This window comes from Emys orbicularis, chromosome 8 (assembly GCF_028017835.1).
Source record: "Emys orbicularis isolate rEmyOrb1 chromosome 8, rEmyOrb1.hap1, whole genome shotgun sequence".
NCBI lineage: Eukaryota > Metazoa > Chordata > Testudines > Emydidae > Emys > Emys orbicularis.
The window spans coordinates 3,984,353-4,002,516 of NC_088690.1; the positions used below are offsets into that span (position 1 = coordinate 3,984,353).

At 44.0% G+C, this 18,164-nt stretch overlaps 1 protein-coding gene across 3 annotated transcripts; it reads left to right on the forward strand.

Annotated features, from left to right (window-relative positions):
• Positions 1 to 691: 691 nt before the first annotated feature.
• On the forward strand, positions 692 to 17,538 carry NASP (nuclear autoantigenic sperm protein). 3 transcript variants are annotated; one of them, XM_065409098.1, is made up of 14 exons: positions 692 to 843; positions 3,581 to 3,637; positions 4,503 to 4,613; positions 5,276 to 5,356; positions 6,012 to 6,118; positions 10,280 to 10,362; positions 12,260 to 12,345; positions 12,514 to 12,587; positions 13,981 to 14,169; positions 14,376 to 14,542; positions 15,490 to 15,546; positions 15,650 to 15,721; positions 16,747 to 16,875; positions 17,411 to 17,538. In XM_065409098.1, exons 1-14 carry the CDS (start codon positions 794 to 796, stop codon positions 17,462 to 17,464), a joined length of 1,317 nt encoding a protein of 438 aa, XP_065265170.1. In that variant the 5' UTR covers positions 692 to 793; the 3' UTR covers positions 17,465 to 17,538. The 3 variants fall into 3 exon arrangements, with proteins under 3 accessions (XP_065265170.1, XP_065265172.1, XP_065265171.1); XM_065409100.1 differs by lacking the exon at positions 16,747 to 16,875; XM_065409099.1 differs by lacking the exon at positions 3,581 to 3,637.
• Positions 17,539 to 18,164: the final 626 nt, after the last annotated feature.

Genomic DNA, 18,164 nt, shown 5'->3' on the forward strand with positions numbered 1-18,164 from the left:
CTAGTGCTGTCCCTGGGTGGAGTTAACACCCCCTTAGGCTGGGTAGCACCCACTCATCTATTTTAGCATGTTTTAACTGCGCACACCTCACTTCCACGTTAAAGGAGCGTTGGAAGTGCCTTGGCTTTTGCTCCCTCAGCTGGTGGGGCCCATGAGAGGCAGACGTTCCCGGGAAGTGCCATGGGGCGCACACAGGGGCGGCAGCAGATCACCTTCCGGGGGGCCTGCAGCGGGGGGGCCTCGGCCAGTGCAAGGGGCTGGGCCGAGTGGGCGCGAGTCCCACCGCAGGGCTTGTGTTGAAGGAAAGTGCACTGTGCAGCCCCCAGGAGCGGGGCTGGGTGGGCTGCACCGGGGGCCTGGCTAGGGCAGGCAGAGGGACTGGGCCTGCACGGTGCACTGCAAGGAGTCCGAGGCTGGAGGCCGCAGGGAAGATGGCGGCGGCCGCAGTCCCTCTCTTTTCATCGTCCGTCCCCACAGCGGGCCAGCTCCTGCAGAGTACTCCCCCCTCCGACTACATTTCCCAGCAAGCTGCGCGGCCGGCTCTAGACTACCTTTCCCAGCTGGCCGTGCGCCGGTCACGCGGAGGCGCGCCTTGGGGACTACGTTTCCCAGCATTGCCGTGCAGCCCCGGGTTCGGAGGGGGCCGCGCTCGACGGCCGCGAAGGACGCTGGGAGCAGCAGTCCGCGGGGCTTGCGCGCGCCGCGAGGCGGGTCCGGGGCGTGTCCTCAGGGTATATAGGCAGCCGGAGGGGCCGGGGGCTGCACTCTGCCGTCGTCTCCCCTGTCAGACTCCATGAAATCTGCTGCCGCCCGTGCTGAGCCCGCGCCAGGCCCCCCGCCTAGGTACCGCGGCACGGGCTGGGCGGGCCGGCCGGCCCTGCTTCGCTGTGGGGGGGGGTCGGGCCGAGCGGGGGCGGCTGGATATGGGGGGGGGCGGTAGCGCGGGCCGACCAGCAGGGCCGTGGCTCCGCGCCGCCGGGGCGAGGAGGAACGGGGGGGGCCCTGGGAACGGCTGTGCTCGGAGACCCGAGCTCCGGCCCGCTCCCCTTCAGCGCGCCGCCCTCCCCGCTTGGCGGTACGTGCTGCCCTTTCCTCGGGGGCCCGTTCGGAACGCTGGGGGATCCCACGTGACTCGGTCCCGGCTCCGCCATGTTTGTTGGGGGCAGAGAAGCCCGACAAGGCAAACCTGCCGCGCAGAGGGGGGCGGAGCTATCTGCGTCACGTGTCCTCGGCTGCTGCCTGTGAGCGGCCACCGTTGGGACTTGGCGCCAAACGGGGGGCGGGGTCGGACAGGGGAAAGGCGGGAAAAGGGCCTATTGTCTCCGTGAGGGGGCGGTGCCTCCTGAGGGAGCGAGACCCCACCCCGAGCCCTAGAGTGTGTGGTGCGGGGGGCAGTCATCCCTCCAACCCCCCCAAGCGCTGGGGGGGGGGGTTACTCATTCATCCCCCACCCTGAGATCCAAGGTGGGGGTGGGGGGGAAGGTGCCTGCAGAGTGTGTGTGTCTCTCTCTCTCACACACACACACACACTCTCTTCCCCCCCCCAAGTGCTGGAGGGAGGGGGGCCGTGGCACTGATTTCCCCTTGATGGTGCTGTCTCCTCACACAGGTTGGGTAGGAGGCCCCACTAGACTTACATCGTGTAAACGTAGCCATTGGCCTTGGCTATGGGTTGCCTGGTCTGTGGCCCTATGGCTTCCACTCCTGCGCCAGGCCTGGCTTTGATAGGAGCCTGACTTTGTGACCTGCTCATTGTGAAGATGCCTCAGTGCTTGGCATAGCCAGGGGGAGGGGGGGGGCTGTATAAGTGATTAACACCAATGGGCTGAGTCTCAGATACCCCTTTATATGGGGTCCCTAGGATCCCTTTTCTAGAAGTCAGGAGTTCTGAAGGGCAGACTTTAAATGACTTACACAAGGCCGGGGCAGTGTAGGATTTGGAATTCAAGGGTGTAGGTACCATACCCACAGGCCACACATATATCTCTGTACTTGCAGCCCCAGGTACGGCTGTAGTTCTCTACAAAATAACTATCCTAACTTGTACAGCATGGGTTAGGAAGGGTGGTTTAGTGGGTGGGGCACTGGAGAGCTGAGTTAATTCTCATCTCCCCTACAAATTTCCTATCTGACCATGTATGAGTGAAAGTGCCCTGTGTTTTCATTCCCTACCTGGAATACTACTTCCTTATCTCTGTGTTGGGATGATAAAGTCCATTAATAACTGAGATACTGTGGCAGTGAGAGCTGTATAAGTACCTAGATAGCATCCTGTGTCACTGAAAGGGTTGTCTACTTACAAATTTTATGTAATCTGAATTGGCTTCCTAAAACCAGATTGGTTATTTTGGTGCAACACTGTTTAGATGCTCTTCCTTTGTTTGAAACCTGTGAGTGTCAAACCACAAAACTGCACTAATTGCTTTAACTAACCTGGGTTTTAAATTGTGCAGGTAGGTAAAAGTAAACAGATGCAATGTTGTGCAGCCAGGCCTAAAGAAAGGTGCTGAGCCTAACTGAATTGTGCATACAAAGCAGCATGCCTTGTTAGCAAATCCCCACTTAGCACCTGCTGTCCCCTCTCCTTAGGACATACTCTAATGTAGCTCCTCTGGCTATTAGGACTCGGCTCCATGTGGTCCTGCTGGGTGATGGCTCATAGTAAAGAGGGCACATTTTGTAATCCCATCTTCGAGACAGAGATAGGAAACAGGCTGCATTGGCTACCTCAACTACTGTGCTCTCTTTTAAGGGCTATTGTCCCATTAAGTTCTTCTGACAAAAACCTCAGATTATGTAAAGCGAAAAGTGCTTTTAAAAAAAATCTATTTGCAATCTATACTGCTACACTTGAAGTAGTTTGGGAGGGGAAGTGTACTTTCAAAGTGAGAATGGCACTTGAGTCCACCCTAAGAAGATGCATGGGAAAATTTAGTGCTTTTTTTTTTTTTTAAGCACTAGATGAGATGTTTGCTAAACTCCAGAATAGTGGTCCTGTGGGCTAGAGCTAGCTACATGCATGATGCTGGCTTCCTATTGCCAGCTACAAAGCTGCCTTAAAATAGGTAAAACGTATTCATTATTTCCCATGTAAGCAGTTGCTGTGGTGCAGTTGATTCTGAGTGGGATGGGAGGTGTTCATGAATGGGTGAGCTAGCCAGCAGTCCAAGACTACCTCGTCTTAAAATTAGGGCTGATCAAAATCTTTCAGTCAACTTCTTTTGACGGAAAACTGGGTTTTTAACTAAAGAAAAACTTAAGTGAAAAGGGTCTGGTTCTCCCTACTTACTTTCTTATTAGAAAATCAGCAATTTTTGTTTGGGAGGGGAAAACTGAAGTGTTGGTTATTGATGAAAAGTCAATTTTCTACATAAATTTCTGATCCGCTATAATTACAGTATGGTCCACAGTGTAAGCAAGCTTGCAGATACCTATTCTGGAAGGTCAGAAGTCTGAAATTGTGCACTAGATTTCTCATATTACTGATTCTGGAAATGTGAACTTCTAGTCACTTCGTCACCACTTGGTAACACCGTGTACAACACTGCAAATCCATTCTAATTGCTTGTTGAATCTTCAGTTGTAGAATGGAAGAGGAATTGGCTGCTCCCTCCACTTCTGCAGACAAAACTGATAGGTAAGGGATTTGTGAGTTAGCAGGCTAAGGTTGGCAAACAAAAAAAATAGGGTAATAGTGGATCTTATTTCAAATTAATATTTAAATCTGACATTGTGCTTAGCTCTAGATATTAAAGGCTATAGATGTCTCATGTTGCCTTACAAGAAACCACAGTTTAGGAATACTCTTCTGTTCCCCCTTTCTGGGCTAACACCGGTTAAGTCCTTATTCCAGAGAAACACTGTATTAACAGCCTTTGATTCCTTCTGCTGGTAGCTGTAGCACAAAAGTTTGCTCTAGGCATGGCTGCATGACAAATGTGTGGGGTTTTTTTAATGGGTGATTATAGGCCAACATTCCACTTTTATGCAGGTGAGCTTCGTGTCTTCATGAACTGTCCCCTTCTTTCTGCAGGACTTCATACAGTTTTCTGTCATATTTTCAATGTAAACAACTCTTCTCATATTGGAGTGTTGTATATAAGCCTCTGACTTAGCAGCAGACTGAAAGTTGGCTATTGCATTAAGCAGTCTTTCTTTGATCTGCTTCTGGGATCTGCTTCTTGCAGTTAACGGTTAAATATATTCTAATGTGAGAAATGGAAAAATCTTTGTCCCCTTAGTGCTGGTGCTCATGAAAGTTCTCCAACAGTAACTGAAGAATCATGTGTGGGGAGGCTCACTATTTAGCACTTCTGTACACATTGCTGGTTGATGTTTGACTCTTGGTGGGCAGAGTTGGATGGCTGGATTTAAAGATTCTGGGAAATGGAAGTGTGTGACTGAACAGAAGGGGGCTACAAACATTCCTCCAGTTTGTACACTTAGAGATGTTCTCGCAACTGTACAGTGACTAACCCAGCCTGTGTTCTATAACTTTACAGTATGGATGTGGATGGAGAAGCCAAGAAACTACTGGGCTTAGGACAGAAACACTTGGTATTGGGAAATATTCCAGCAGCTGTTAATGCATTCCAGGAAGCTGCTAGTATATTGTAAGTAACTGAACACATTATTTTTTTACTTGGATTCTCGTTTTGGGCACATCACTGAAGTGAATCAAGCTGAAATGTAGATACTTAACTCAGGCCTAGATAAGCTATGTTTAAAGGTAGTTTGCAAGTATCTGAATACAATTACCTGCAAAACTGAGGATTGTACCAGGTCTATGTAGATTTCTTTTGAAATAAGTGTCTAAGCAGCACAAATAATGTCTTAACTATTGGAGTAGTGACCTACAGTGCCTCAGAAATCAACATATCAAGAAACCAAACCAGCCCATACATTGCAAAATAAGGAATGTTCTGCAATGCAAATCTCCTTAGTCTAATCACTAGAGAAACATAATCTATAAATTGCAAGCAAAGCAGAGACAAATTGCTTAACCTCTAGAGGAAAAGAGCATTTAGAACAGAAGACAGTCTTGAAAACCCACTATCAGGTGCTGTAAGCAACCAGAACTTCCAGTAGAACCCATTACAGTTATCAGAAGGGAGAGAACTGCCATTTGCCTAAGGGTGGAGGTCACATGGGAGGTAACAGCTTGGAAATTGACCTGCCCACCCAGAAAAGATTTAAATGTTGCATATCTGGCAATGTAAAGGTAATTCAAAACATGGTGCAAATAAGTTGTATTAACTTCTATCTTACTTTGTAGGGGTAAAAAGTATGGCGAGACCGCAGATCAATGTGCAGAGGCTTTTTTTTACTATGGAAAATCTCTCCTGGAGTTAGCAAGGTATGCTAACAAAGACCCTCTAGTTGGCTTATCAGTCCTCTGAATACATAGTATACCTCTTCCTGGATTTTGACATCTTAAGATGGTATTTTAATTTCTTTATAAAGGGGATACAAGTGGGGGAGTACTTTGATAGTAGCAACTGAAAATTTTAGTTTGGAGCCTTTTGGATGAAACAACAGTTAAATGTAATTGCCTCTCTTAAAAATAAAAATGTTAAATGCGGTAGCTGTACCTTACAGGTGGGGAATGGGCATTAGAATAAGGGGGTAGGTTATTGATAGAACTCTTGAACTCAAGGAAAAATAGGAGAAATATAATCTGTAGGACGGGGCAGGCAAAAGGGAACTGTTCTTACCTAGATCACTAGCAAAAGTCTAACCGGAGTCACTGGGCACCAGTCCATCTATCCTAAATATTTTTAGAGCATCATCACCATGTCCTCTTGCCACACACGTATGGCACGATGCTCAGTATCTACTGAAATCAAGAGTCTGGCCTGGAATAGGAGGCTTTTGTAGGCTAGAACAGGGGTACAGTAGAATACCTGTAGGTGGGAGAGGTGCTAGGTAGAGCAGTCAAATGCTATGTTCCTTTGAGCACAAAATGTATTCCTTGGTGCTTGTGTGCAGTTGACTTGCTTCTGTTTTTCTAGAATGGAGAATGGTGTATTGGGAAATGCCTTGGAAGGAGTGCAAGTGGAAGAAGAAGGAGAAAAAGCAGAAGATGACTCAATGGTAGAAAATGCTGATAACATAGATGGTATGTAGAGCTGTCTAACATGCCATAGAGATGCCAAGCTGTATTGCCTTGTGTAAATATTGGACCTGGATTCTTTACTTTGCTGCCCTAGATGATCTGAAACTTTGTACCAAAACTTTTAGCAGATGGAAGAGTCTTGTTCTATAAGTTTTTCCCAAAACTAGCTAAAAGATTTTTTTTATTTTGCAAGAAACTCTTCTTTCACACTAGTTTTGAGTCAAGGGGTCACAAAATTTGTCAATTGTGAGGCATTACACTCAAACTTCCTTTCCTGTTCTAATCTTTCAGCCAGCTAGGACTGCTTTGTGCACTTGCAGCAGTACAGTGGCATGTGGTGTCATTCATTTAAGTTGGTCATAAGGGGAGAATTTATTTTGGGTCAGACTCACCAAACTGTCCTCTCTGTAAAAGTTCAAGGGCAGTTTTCATTCAATAGTACATTGCAGAGGATTACTGCACAAGGAGGTTTTTATCCATCTAGACAAATGGATTTAACTTGGCATCTCTTGCTCAGCTGTGACTAAAAATGCTAATGCATAAAACTGTATATTGCTTGAGTGGTCATTTACAAGACCGTAGTATCTCCCAGAGTTTGTTGCTTGGGACCCAGCTTCTTTAGATTTTAAAAAAGAATCGAGTTTAGGAACATGTGCTATACACACACATTGGAGGGTCTCTGAGGGTGGTATTTTCAATTTCCATTAATGCTTTTATCACTAAACTCGAAGAAATGTTTATGCTTCATCTTCCTTAACTATGTAGAAGAAGCAAGGGAGGAGTTGAGAGAGCAGGTATATAACGCCATGGGGGAAAAGGAAGAATCCAAAAAATCTGCAGAAGAGTCTCCAGTACTGAGTGCAGCTGGGAAGGAAACAGAAGGAGAGGATGTGGAGATGGGAGGAAAAACAAGAGAAGAAGAAGCAATTGCTGGCATAGAGACAAAGCTTAAAGAGAAGGCAGAAGAGCAGGTAGAGGCAGATATGCAGGAGAAGACAGTGGCAGAAGAGCAAGTGGCAGAAGCTATAGGAGAGCAGGCAGAGGTGGCTGTGGAAAAGGAGGCGTTGGCAGAAGAGCAGGTGACAGAAGCTGCAGAAAAGCAAGCTGAGGCAGCTGTGGAAGAGAAGGCAGTGGCAGAAGCAGCAGAAAAGCAAGTTGAGGCAGCTACGGAAGAGAAGGCAGAAGCCACGGAAGAGCGGGTAGAGGCAGCTGTGGAAGAGAAGGCCGTGGCAGAAGCCACAGTAGGGGCAGCTGTGGAAGAGAAGGCCGTGGCAGAAGCCACAGTAGAGGCAGCTGTGGAAGAGAAGGCTGTGGCAGAAACCACGGAAGAGCAGGTAGAGGCAGCTGTGGAAGAGAAGGCCATGGCAGAAGCCACAGTAGAGGCAGCTGTGGAAGAGAAGGCTGTGGCAGAAACCACGGAAGAGCAGGTAGAGGTAGCTGTGGAAGAGAAGGCCGTGGCAGAAGCCACAGAAGAGAAGCTAAACAAGTCAAAAGAGGCATTGGCCTCAAAAGAAACGCTGTTGGCAGCTGGAAATGCCACTACACCTGCAGAGGGCAAAGAGCCAGCTAATGAAATGCAAACGGAAGAAAAAGTTGAAGTAGCTGTTAAGGTAGAAAAAGAGAGAGATGACCTGATGGAAGAGGGAGATGGTGCTAAGGTAGAAAAAGAAGAGGAGAAAGATGACCTGATGGAAGAGGGTGAAGGTAACAGGGATAGGAGAAGTACTTGTGGGTGGATTACTTGATGGATTTGACTTGCTAACCAGGGGTAAAAGTTACTTTTCCATTCAGAATTTTCTGTTTGCCAAAGACTAATGGAAGGTCTCAAACAAGGGGCACTTGGGTATAAAATCCTCCAAGTAACTGGCTTCAGTTAAGTTTCAAGGAGCAATGAATAGTTTTAGTTTCCGTCTAATGCTTAACTAACTGCAAAGCAAAATCTTTATGTGGATATCATTTTGGGTGCTGTGGCTAGCTTCAGTGGTAATGTTTGGAAAGCAATAACTAGGCTGGTAGAGAATACTGAATGGATGTCCACTTGCATGTATCTGGGTTTATTGCACTAACCTTCAAATAATTTGAACCACAAATTGCCTCTGGTCCTAATCTCCAATTCTAGACCATGGGGCAGTAAAGTAGAATCCACTGAATTGATACATAAAATAGAAATCTCCTTGTTATGAGAATTGGAACTCTTCTGTGGAATCTCAGTGACTGAAGAATGAACTTCGTTGTGAAACTTAAATTTAATATCTGATAGGCTTTAAAATTCCATTGTAAATAGGTGCTAGCTAGTACAAGCTTCTTCCTATGTAGCTTTTCATGTCGTTCTGCTTCCCTGCTTCATTTAGCTGCTTAACTATTCTAACAAACCAGAAAACAAACTCCATATGCTTTCCAAAATAACATACACTTACACTTTAAGAGGCTATAAATCATCACATGGTATTTTGATATTCTGACAATCAGAATGACTGCATGCTTGTGCCAGTTGAGCTATTCGCAGCCTCATTTAATAGTGACCGAATATCCATGCAGTTTCTTAATTTCCTTAGCAATCTCTGGACAATATTAAAGGCATCTCCCATGTTGAACATCAGTGGAACTGTCTGTACCAATCACAAAGGATGTAATGTAGCTACACTGTAAAGCAGTGGCTCTCAACCCTTCCAGACTATTGTACGCCTTTCTGCAGTCTGATCTGAATATAAATATACTTACATTTCAATGTATAGTATATAGAGCAGTATAAACAAGTCATAGTCTGTATGCAATTTTAGTTTGTACTGACTTCGCTAATGCTTTTTATGTTGCCTGTCGTAAAACTAGGCAAATATCAAGATGAGTTGATGTACCCCTTGACCTCTAGATACCCCCAGGGGTATGCATACTCCTGGTCGAGAACCACTGCTGTAAAGTATCTTCCGTTACCATATATTGTGCAGATATAGACCCTTGTATTCTTTCTCTTGCCTCAAACTCAGTCTGTACCCACAAGAAAAATAGTTCTTAACTCTTATTTCCCAGATAAGAAAAAAAGCACACTGATGTCCATTTATTAACTTTGGGAGTGCTTATTTGACAACCTCATCCTGGTCTAATAGTCTTGTCCTCCAGCCTCAAGTTTTAGTCACGTTTGCAGAGGTACATTATCTAAAAGTGTCTTATTAGGAACCTAAACACCTAGCATCTTTATTCTCACTCTAATCAATTAAGTCTCATACATAGAAACTTGGTCTGCTTTTGTAGCAGGTATGCCATTGCCAATATGGCTGTTGAATCTGGCTCTAGTTATGGCAGTTACCACAGTTGACCTCCCACACCCATGTTCTTTTTGTCAAAAGTAACTGGCTTCCTCAAGAAAAGTAAAATTTGACCAGCTCACAAGCTGGTTTCAGCTTCCGAACACAACAGAGCCTGCTTTTTCCAGATATATATTAGATTGCCAAGCTTGTATAGGATACCAATTGTGGTGTATAGCAAGCTTTCCCATCCACTTTCCTTATGTATCAGATGGTTTGTGCCCAAAAGTAAATGCTGGCCGCCATCCACTCCACTTCCCCTCCCGCCCCCTTTCCCCTGGCTTCCCATTGCTAGGATTAATTATGTAACTCTACATTTAAAGCACTTTGCTGCCCCATAAATTCACAAGCTGAACTGGTACTTCAAAATAACAAGTTGCCTGATAAAATCTTCTAGTTGTCTGAAATCATAAGCAGTTTGCATTTGAGTTTTAGACACAGCTACCACACATGGGGTCAGAAATACTATCTTGCTGAAAACATTTGTGACTTGTAGGATGACATACCAGTCATTGGATGTCTGTTTACAACTCCATTGACTTCACTGGGAGCTCCCAGGTAATACATCCGAATTTAGCCCTAAATAAACTTCCATTCTAGGCAGTACTAAGTCAGAAAATTTTAATGTTAAACTGCTACTGTAGAGCTACAGTAACTAATGTTTTTAGCAAGGTGGGTAGTGCAAAGGCTGCAATGTCACTTTGACTGTCCTAAAGTTGCACATAATACTCATTGTGAGAAAGGGGAGATGCTTACCTTTAATTAAAAAAAAAAAAAAAAAAAAAAACGGAGCCAGGCAAAATAGAATGTCTAACTGTGTATAGCAAATATCATCATTCTCCTCCACAAACTTCCCTTGCAGAAACAGAAGGATCAGATGAGGAAGATAAAGAAAATGACAAAACTGAAGATGATAAAGAAAATGACTCAACCATTGAAAATAAGGTGAGCTCTTTTGACTTAGATTGATGTTGTGTTCTTCCACATTAACTGAGAACTAATGCTTATGGCTGAATGGCATTGGTTAGATCCAGGCACAGAAGTGTTCTATTCCTGACCTCGGGTCCTCGTCATTGTCTGGTAATCCTGACACCTTTGCAGACACTTCACAGTGAAAATATTACGATCGGCATATTTCTAGTAGTCTTGGGATCAAACTATTGTCACTTGTGAACTAATGCCCCCAAGGTGATGGTATTACACTTGTCCTACTTTGCCTTCTGGGTCCTTGCCTGACTAATACATTTGCGAAGTGGTGGTTGTGCAGTTACACATTTTCTCTGGACCAATAACTGCACTCTGGCAGGCAGTGCAGATCTAGATTGTACCAGACTGCAGTAGTCTCACAATGACCATACTTCAGCATCCCCACTTGTAACACCCATCTGATTCTCCACTAATCTGTTAAAAGCTTATATCCCCCTCTTTACTTCCACACCTCAGTAATTTGGGGTAAGGTGGATTTGACAGGGTTGGGAAGGAAGAAAGTAGTTCTGGCCACTCATGGATGAGCCTCTGTGGGGCAGTTGCAGCCAGTCAGCACAAGGATATGCATAATCACTAGCTCAGGGGGACTGTGTGGCTCTCCTGCGTATCAGTGCAGGAATTGCATCATTTGAATTTTAACTATGGTGCTGTAGCAATTCAGCACACCTAGTCCCTGACTTAAAGGGCTTGCTTAACATGGGGTTTCTCAACCCATGGGTTGAAACGCAAAAATTGGGTCACCAGAATGTGTCCGTGTCACAGAACTGGCTGGGCTCAGCTCTCCACATTAGGTGTTGTGGTCTGGTGCGCTGGGTTCCAGCATCACTCAAGTTTGGCCCCTCTGTCACAGTGACCAGGTTGGACCAAACGTGAGCAAAGTTGTGACTGCCTAGAGTGGGGAGCAGAGCCCAATCAGTCCCACAGGACACAAGTTGAGAGGGAATGGTTGGTGTCATGTTCACCAGTAATACCGTCTGCCCATGGGGGTGTGTATGTGCGCCCCTTTTTTTGGAGAGTTATTGACTCACCACACCTCTGCCCTCCAGTTCCTTCTCCAGACTTCCTAACTCCTTCACTGAACCCCTAGGCCCCCTGATCTCTGCCCCTCATGGGCCATGGGGGAGCATGTTTTGGCAGAGATGTCTTAGCTTGCTTTACCCGTTGGTGGGGGTTTTTGCCAGTTCGCATCTGACCAGAGCATCTGGGATTTTAGCACTGAGCCCCCCTGCCAGATGGACCCTTGTGGGGAGGTGGGCCCAGTGTGTAGAGTCTGGGGGCATCTTAGGGTGTGGTAGTGGTGTCTCTGGGTTGTGACAGGTCATCAGGGTTGACAAATGGGTCCTGACCCAAAAAGGTTGAGATCATCTGGTTAAACATACACCATATTTTAGCAGGCCACTACACAACTGCTTTAAATAGAATTTCTTTACCCGGTTGTGTTGGTATTGCCATTTGCGTCTAATGGATTACCTTGCTTTTACAACCTTATTGAGGTTTCGCTTTAGCTCCTTTATCTTCTAATTCCTGGTCCTCTTACTTAGTAGCATCTTAAAATTAAACAGAGTTCCAAGGTAATGTTTGCAGAGGTTTTCAGTAGTATTCAAATGACTGTAAATAAACTGGAGATGTAGTCTTAAACAGAAACTGAAATCAAGAACTCGTATCTTGAGTCTCAACTAACCTGAAAATAGACAGCTGCATCAGCTTGGGACAGTCTGTAGCTGCAGTGACAAACGAAACAACTTACTATGGCTTTAAACCTTAAATTCCTGATGAGCACCTTTGCTACATTGTTGCACATTGCTTCACTGAGACACCTCTTCGTTTTTAAAATAAAATTAGAATATAATTCTAGTCTTTTCAGGAAAGTGAAGAGGATGAAGTTGGAAATCTGGAGCTGGCCTGGGATATGCTGGAGTTGGCAAAAGTAATCTATAAAAGGTAAAACTTTACACCTCTTGATCTGAGTCTGTTTAAAAAAAATAAATAAATAAAGGAACTTACAGGAAACCACTGGGGAATTGGCATAATAGAGGTACATGAGATAAAGAGGTGGAAGCCTCTGATCAGGGTTTTTATAGCAAACTAACCAAAGTTTTCTTGATTTAGACAGGAAACAAAAGAAGCTCAGCTCCACGCTGCTCAGGCTCACCTGAAACTAGGAGAAGTTAGCGTTGAATCCGGTAAACTGTCTGTCTGAAATCTGATTGTACATAAAGTGCTGCAGTGTTAAACTGGCTTAACTTCTTGCTAACTTTCACCCCATCTCACCCACCACATACACCTCTGACCCGATATAACACGAATTCAGATATAACGCGGTAAAGCAGCGCTCTGGGGGGACGAGGCTGCGCACACCAGCAGATCAAAGTAAGTTCGATATAACACGGTTTCACCTATAATGCAGTAAGATTTTTTTTTTTTTTTGGCTCCCAAGGACAGCGTTATATCGGGGTAGAGGTGTACTTATTTAAAACGGTCAGAGGTGATTCAGATTGCTGGAGACATCAGATAAACTTCAGACCACATGGGGGAGGTGCCCACAAGTTTGAATAGTCTTGGGACAGATCAGGGAATAAGCCAATTACCTGCCAACTGAATTCTTGAGCAAAGTGGGGGAAGGCCATGTTGAGACTCAATTTGCTTTCATTTCTGGAATAGAAATAGCAGTGGCTTGGAAATAGGCTTGTACACAATAGCCACTCTTGAATGTGGCTCCAGCAACTCTAGGATATGGAGAACTTTTTCACCTTCAGTAGTAGGCCAGAAGCCAAACACACCAAACCGCTGTCCGAATGAGATGGAAAAATACAAATTGAGAACGTGTTGGGTTCTAAAAATGGGCAGACTCCCCAAAACACTCAAGTTGGCTTCTTGGTGGTGGTGAATGCAATTGCTTAATCCTGAGATTTTTGCCTCCGCTTGAAGTCTGCCTCTCCCCTTGAAACACTGTAGTTCTTTATCATCTTTGCCCCTGTTTTCTGTTTGGCTAGAAAGTGGTTTCAGACTGAATTCATCTGGGAAGGTTCTGTGGGTTAGGACTGCAAACTAGGGTTGTGTGTATGCCACCTCAGTAAAATCAATGGGGGAATTGCAGTTTGAGGGTGGAATTATCCTCGAGCAGCTTTATTTCTTAATGTTAAAAGGTGCACTCTTGGCCAATAGTCTTATCAATGGTAGGTAAAATAATCAGAGTGATATAATTTAGAGTAAGCAACTGAACACAAATACCTAGTCTGCTTTTGTCACACTTTCCCTGCTTCACCTGTATAGTCTTCTTCCCGTGCTTCTGTAGGAAAGAGGAAACACTTTTAAAGTAACTGTCTAAATCACTGCTGAAATGTGGGGGGAGAGTTGGGCAGGGAAGTGTAACACTATATGAAACTGACTAACTCAAGTTGAGTGTCTCTTTAATTGTTAGCATCCCTCAGTGAGGCAACGGCTTTCAGTTCATACAGAATCGAAGAGCAGTCTATGGAATAAATTAGATGGGGAGACAGTCTGGTAACTTTTTGTTTGTTTGGCTTGATACTTATTAGTTGCATTTGTAAATGGTTTATGGCTTTTCTGTTGTAGAAAACTATGCACAAGCTATAGAAGAGTTTCAGGCATGCCTTGCCTTACAGCAGAAGTACCTAGAGGTCCATGACCGCCTGCTAGCAGAGTCACACTACCAGCTGGCACTGGCATATCACTACAACAGCCAGTTTGATGAAGCAATTCTGCAGTTCAGTAAATCAGTAGAAGTCATTGACAAAAGAATGGGTGAGTAGACTTGCTAAAACTCTAGCTAGCAAACTGGTTAACTGTCATAGGAAAGCTGTATTGAGCTGAGATTAATAACATGGAAGCACACTACTCTCCACAGTTCTCTGAATGGTCTCTAATGAAGGCAGAGTAGCTCAAGTGCCCTTGCCTGTTACATTGTTGGTTTAATAAACTGCTGACAACTTAAACCTGTATTCCTCTAGTGATGCTGACTGAACGAATAAAGAAAGCAGAAGGAGGATCTACTGAAGATGAGAAGGAGATCGAAGAATTAAAGGGACTACTTCCTGAAATTAAGGAAAAGATAGAGGATTCAAAAGAGTCTCAAAAGAGTGCAAGAGTAGCTGAACTGGCTTTGAAAGCAACTCTGGTTAGCTTTTAGTTTAATTACTTTTCTAGTAAGTTGGCATTAACTAATGGTATAGCTGAAGGAGAGCAGAAGGGCCCACAACAGCAGGGTTGGCCGTACTGGTCTAGAATTAGTGATTGTCTGCAAATGACTTACCTTCCCATGACCAGAAGCTGTTAGATCACTCAGAATGAAATATGGCTCACTTCCCTTTGACTCTGAGGGGGGAAAAGCATTGGACTATCACATGTCATCACTTTGCTTTTCCCTCTTGATAAAGCTACCTCTTATTGGACAATCAGCTGGCTCTCAACAAAGGGGCTAGAGGAGACAGTGACATCACATGCCGGCTGTTTTGTTTAGCACTAAATAACTGTAAGGGCAATGTTCTTTGGCAAGGGTTTGGTTTTTTGGCCAGATGTCAGTAAACTAGAACTGCAGAGATTCCTGGGTACAAAGATACAGCCTAGTTTGAGAGTCCTAAATTTGGTTTAAATCCGGTTCAGCATCCAGTGGTGGCATATATCCTGAATAGTTGTATAGTGTAGCCAGCCTTTCAGAAGCGCTTCTACATTGAAGACCCTTTTAGGGTACCTCTTAGGCTGAACTTAATTGTTCCCTTGCTTATCTAACTGATAGGCAACCGGTTTGCTCACTCACTGTGACATATTAATTTGTTGGGTTGGTATAAACTTCTACAAATCGGGTACTTGGTAAAAGAAACGAAATAACCAAAACTGAAGATTAAGTACTTCATAATTTTACAGTCAGAATTGATTTGGTTAATGCAGATATAATAAAACCCCACATCATAGAGAGAAACTAAACAAACCTATTAAACCATAACTTACTTCGTGGTACAGCAGGAACCATGGATCTGTAGTGTAAAGTCCCAGCATGCTGTGGGAGCTCAGATATACAACTGGAAGCCAGTACTTGGTTAATCGCTACGGTTTCTTTCATTTTAGGTTGGAGGAGCTACCTCCAGTTTTACACAGAGTGAAGAAAGCTGTTCTGTTTCCACAGTAAGTGAAACACATCTGAGTTCAGACAGGCATTTAAATACTACTAAATTGGAAGGTTTTAATGTTTGATGTCACTTACATTACAACCTCTATCTTGTAATAGATTCCAGTAAGAAAACCAGCTGATGGAGCATCCCAGTGTGTTACAGACATCTCTCATCTTGTCAGGAAAAAGGTGTGTCCAGATGTATAACTATTTGGACAAACTACTACAAAACTACCACTGGCTTGCACTGTGTATTGTTTGATTTCTTGGCTAAACAAAGCCTTTAACTATCACTGTTACACACAGAACAAATTCTAAAAAAGTAGGAATACTGCATAAAACTCCTTTCCACTGGGAGCCAATCAGTCTGGGAGCCAATCAGTCTTCCTGGAGAGTAGCTTTTGATGGTTCCTTGTATGCTTTACAGCACTCTGCCTGATCCACACTAGTTTAACTTCAAAGCTGAATTGTGTGGGTCCTGAAGGCACTCTTTAAATAAGTGCTCTCCTGTGTTGAGGCCCTGCATGAAGGAGCAGGGCAGGCCATAGATATTATAAAGGCAAACCACCAGGCTGCGTTGGGTTCCCTTATTTCCAAGTGGAAATGGAGCATTGGAGTTTAATAATAAAGTAGCAAAGCCAGTCTAAATGTGTAGTATTCATACTACTAGTAAATCTGACTTCTTGGAGTAATGAAATATGGGTAACCTTAAGGGAAACTGGTTGTAGTGTGTGTTTTTGTTTTTTTTTAACACTGAAGTGTGTTCTCATTAGTATTTTTCCTAATCTAAATCAAATTTCACAGTACTTTTCATTTGCCTACTGTATGTATGGTTACAACACACCATGGCTGTCCGCATTTTGTCACACCAGCATCTTTCAGTCCATCTCTTGGAGCAAGTTTGAAACATCTGCCATCAGCTCTGAAGCTTAGATCAGATGTCATGGGTACTAAAAACAGAAATTTAATCTAGAGCTAGGATGCTTTCCTGCCAGATCATAATTAAGGGTGGCAAAAATGTAGTATCTAGGCAAGGTAGTATCAGAATTCTTACTGTAACTGAACTTACACCAAAAGCTTCAACTGAATCCTAACTCCTGACTATTTGGTGTGACCCCTTGTAACTAGGAGTTGAGTAGCCAATGCACAATGACATCTAGACACTAATTTTCTTAAGTTTGTACATAGTGAAGACTAAACAATTTTGTCTTCAGAGGAAACCAGAGGAGGAGACTCAACAGGGAGACAATGAAGCTAAGAAATCTAAACCAGAACCGGCTGTCAATGGCGGTGGTGATGCTGCCCCCAGTGGAAATGAGGTTGCAGAAAAAATGGAAGAGGAGGTGGGCTGTTGAGTCAGGAGTCTGTGCCGTGTCTATTTCCTTCTCTGTTCAGGCACACCTTTCATGACTGGTATCTAATGCTTTATTGCCTGCTGGTTGTCTTCCTAAGACTCCTATAGAAGGAGCTGGGGAATTTGCCCAGTTCAGCAAAGTGCATGTTACACACAAGATGTCTGGCCCTTAGTCATTTGGAAAGTAAACTGGCCCTGTGGCTTTGGCCACTTGGGAGACAGCAACTTGGAGTTCAGTGTATTAAATTACAGCTGAGCTAAAACATGATTCTTGTTTTTCCTAAAGCATTGGTGTGCAATGGAATAGAAGTCTGTTGTACTTAAAACTCAAAGGGCACTTAAGCTATGAAACTGTCTATATCTATATTTTAGAATAGTGCTTGGTTTCTGTAACTACCGGTGATGTGTAGGTAACCAATCAATGCAATTCTCCAAGCTACCAACACTTTCCCAGCTGGTGCATGAATTTACTGCTGTGGAACATGTAATACTGGCTCTTAACAAAATCCATTCCTCTCTTTCAGACAGAGAAGAGGCCACAAGTGGAAGCAGGGGCTGCAGTTCAAAGTACAGTATGATAAGTCTTCAATGTGGACCTCTCCTCTCAAGGAGAATGGTTTTGTATATAGTGTATTTTTTCACTTTGGCAACTTTTGTATGACTTCAATAAAGATTGTAAGCAAATGTTCAGATTTTTCCTCAATAGGGGTGAGTCATGGTCCTGCTACAAAACACAATTACACTGGTACAGCAGTACAGATGAACAAATTCTCATCTCTAGAGTGCTGTGAACAAAATGTCCCAAGGAGCTTGACCCTGCTACTTGGAACCTGCAATGAAGTAAATGGCATGTCATAGGTGTCTTGCTTGGTTGATCTAGAAAGTAAACTGTCTTCTTCCTGGACCACTAGATGTGATCTAGAATTAACAGCCGGGCCTGAAATGAGAAAACTGAGGCAATAATTCTGTTAACAAAGTGAGGCATTACAGACAAAACATAACTTTTTAAAAGGCACAGGATGTCTCTAGAGTTAGGTTCTTTGCTTTTCCTATCCCTTCTGGTAGTAAACATATTCCAATTCTTATGTTAGAAAATGGTGAGTGGAAATGCAAGTTAAAATGCACAGAAACCCCCTTCTAAAATGGTATTTTTATTATTTAAAGAAGCTTTAACTATGCATGATACTTAAGGTCTTTTCAATGTTTTTTATATTAAACCAATTTATTAAACTAAATAAAGGCAGCATTAGCTGTAATTAGTGAATTGAGCTGATTTTG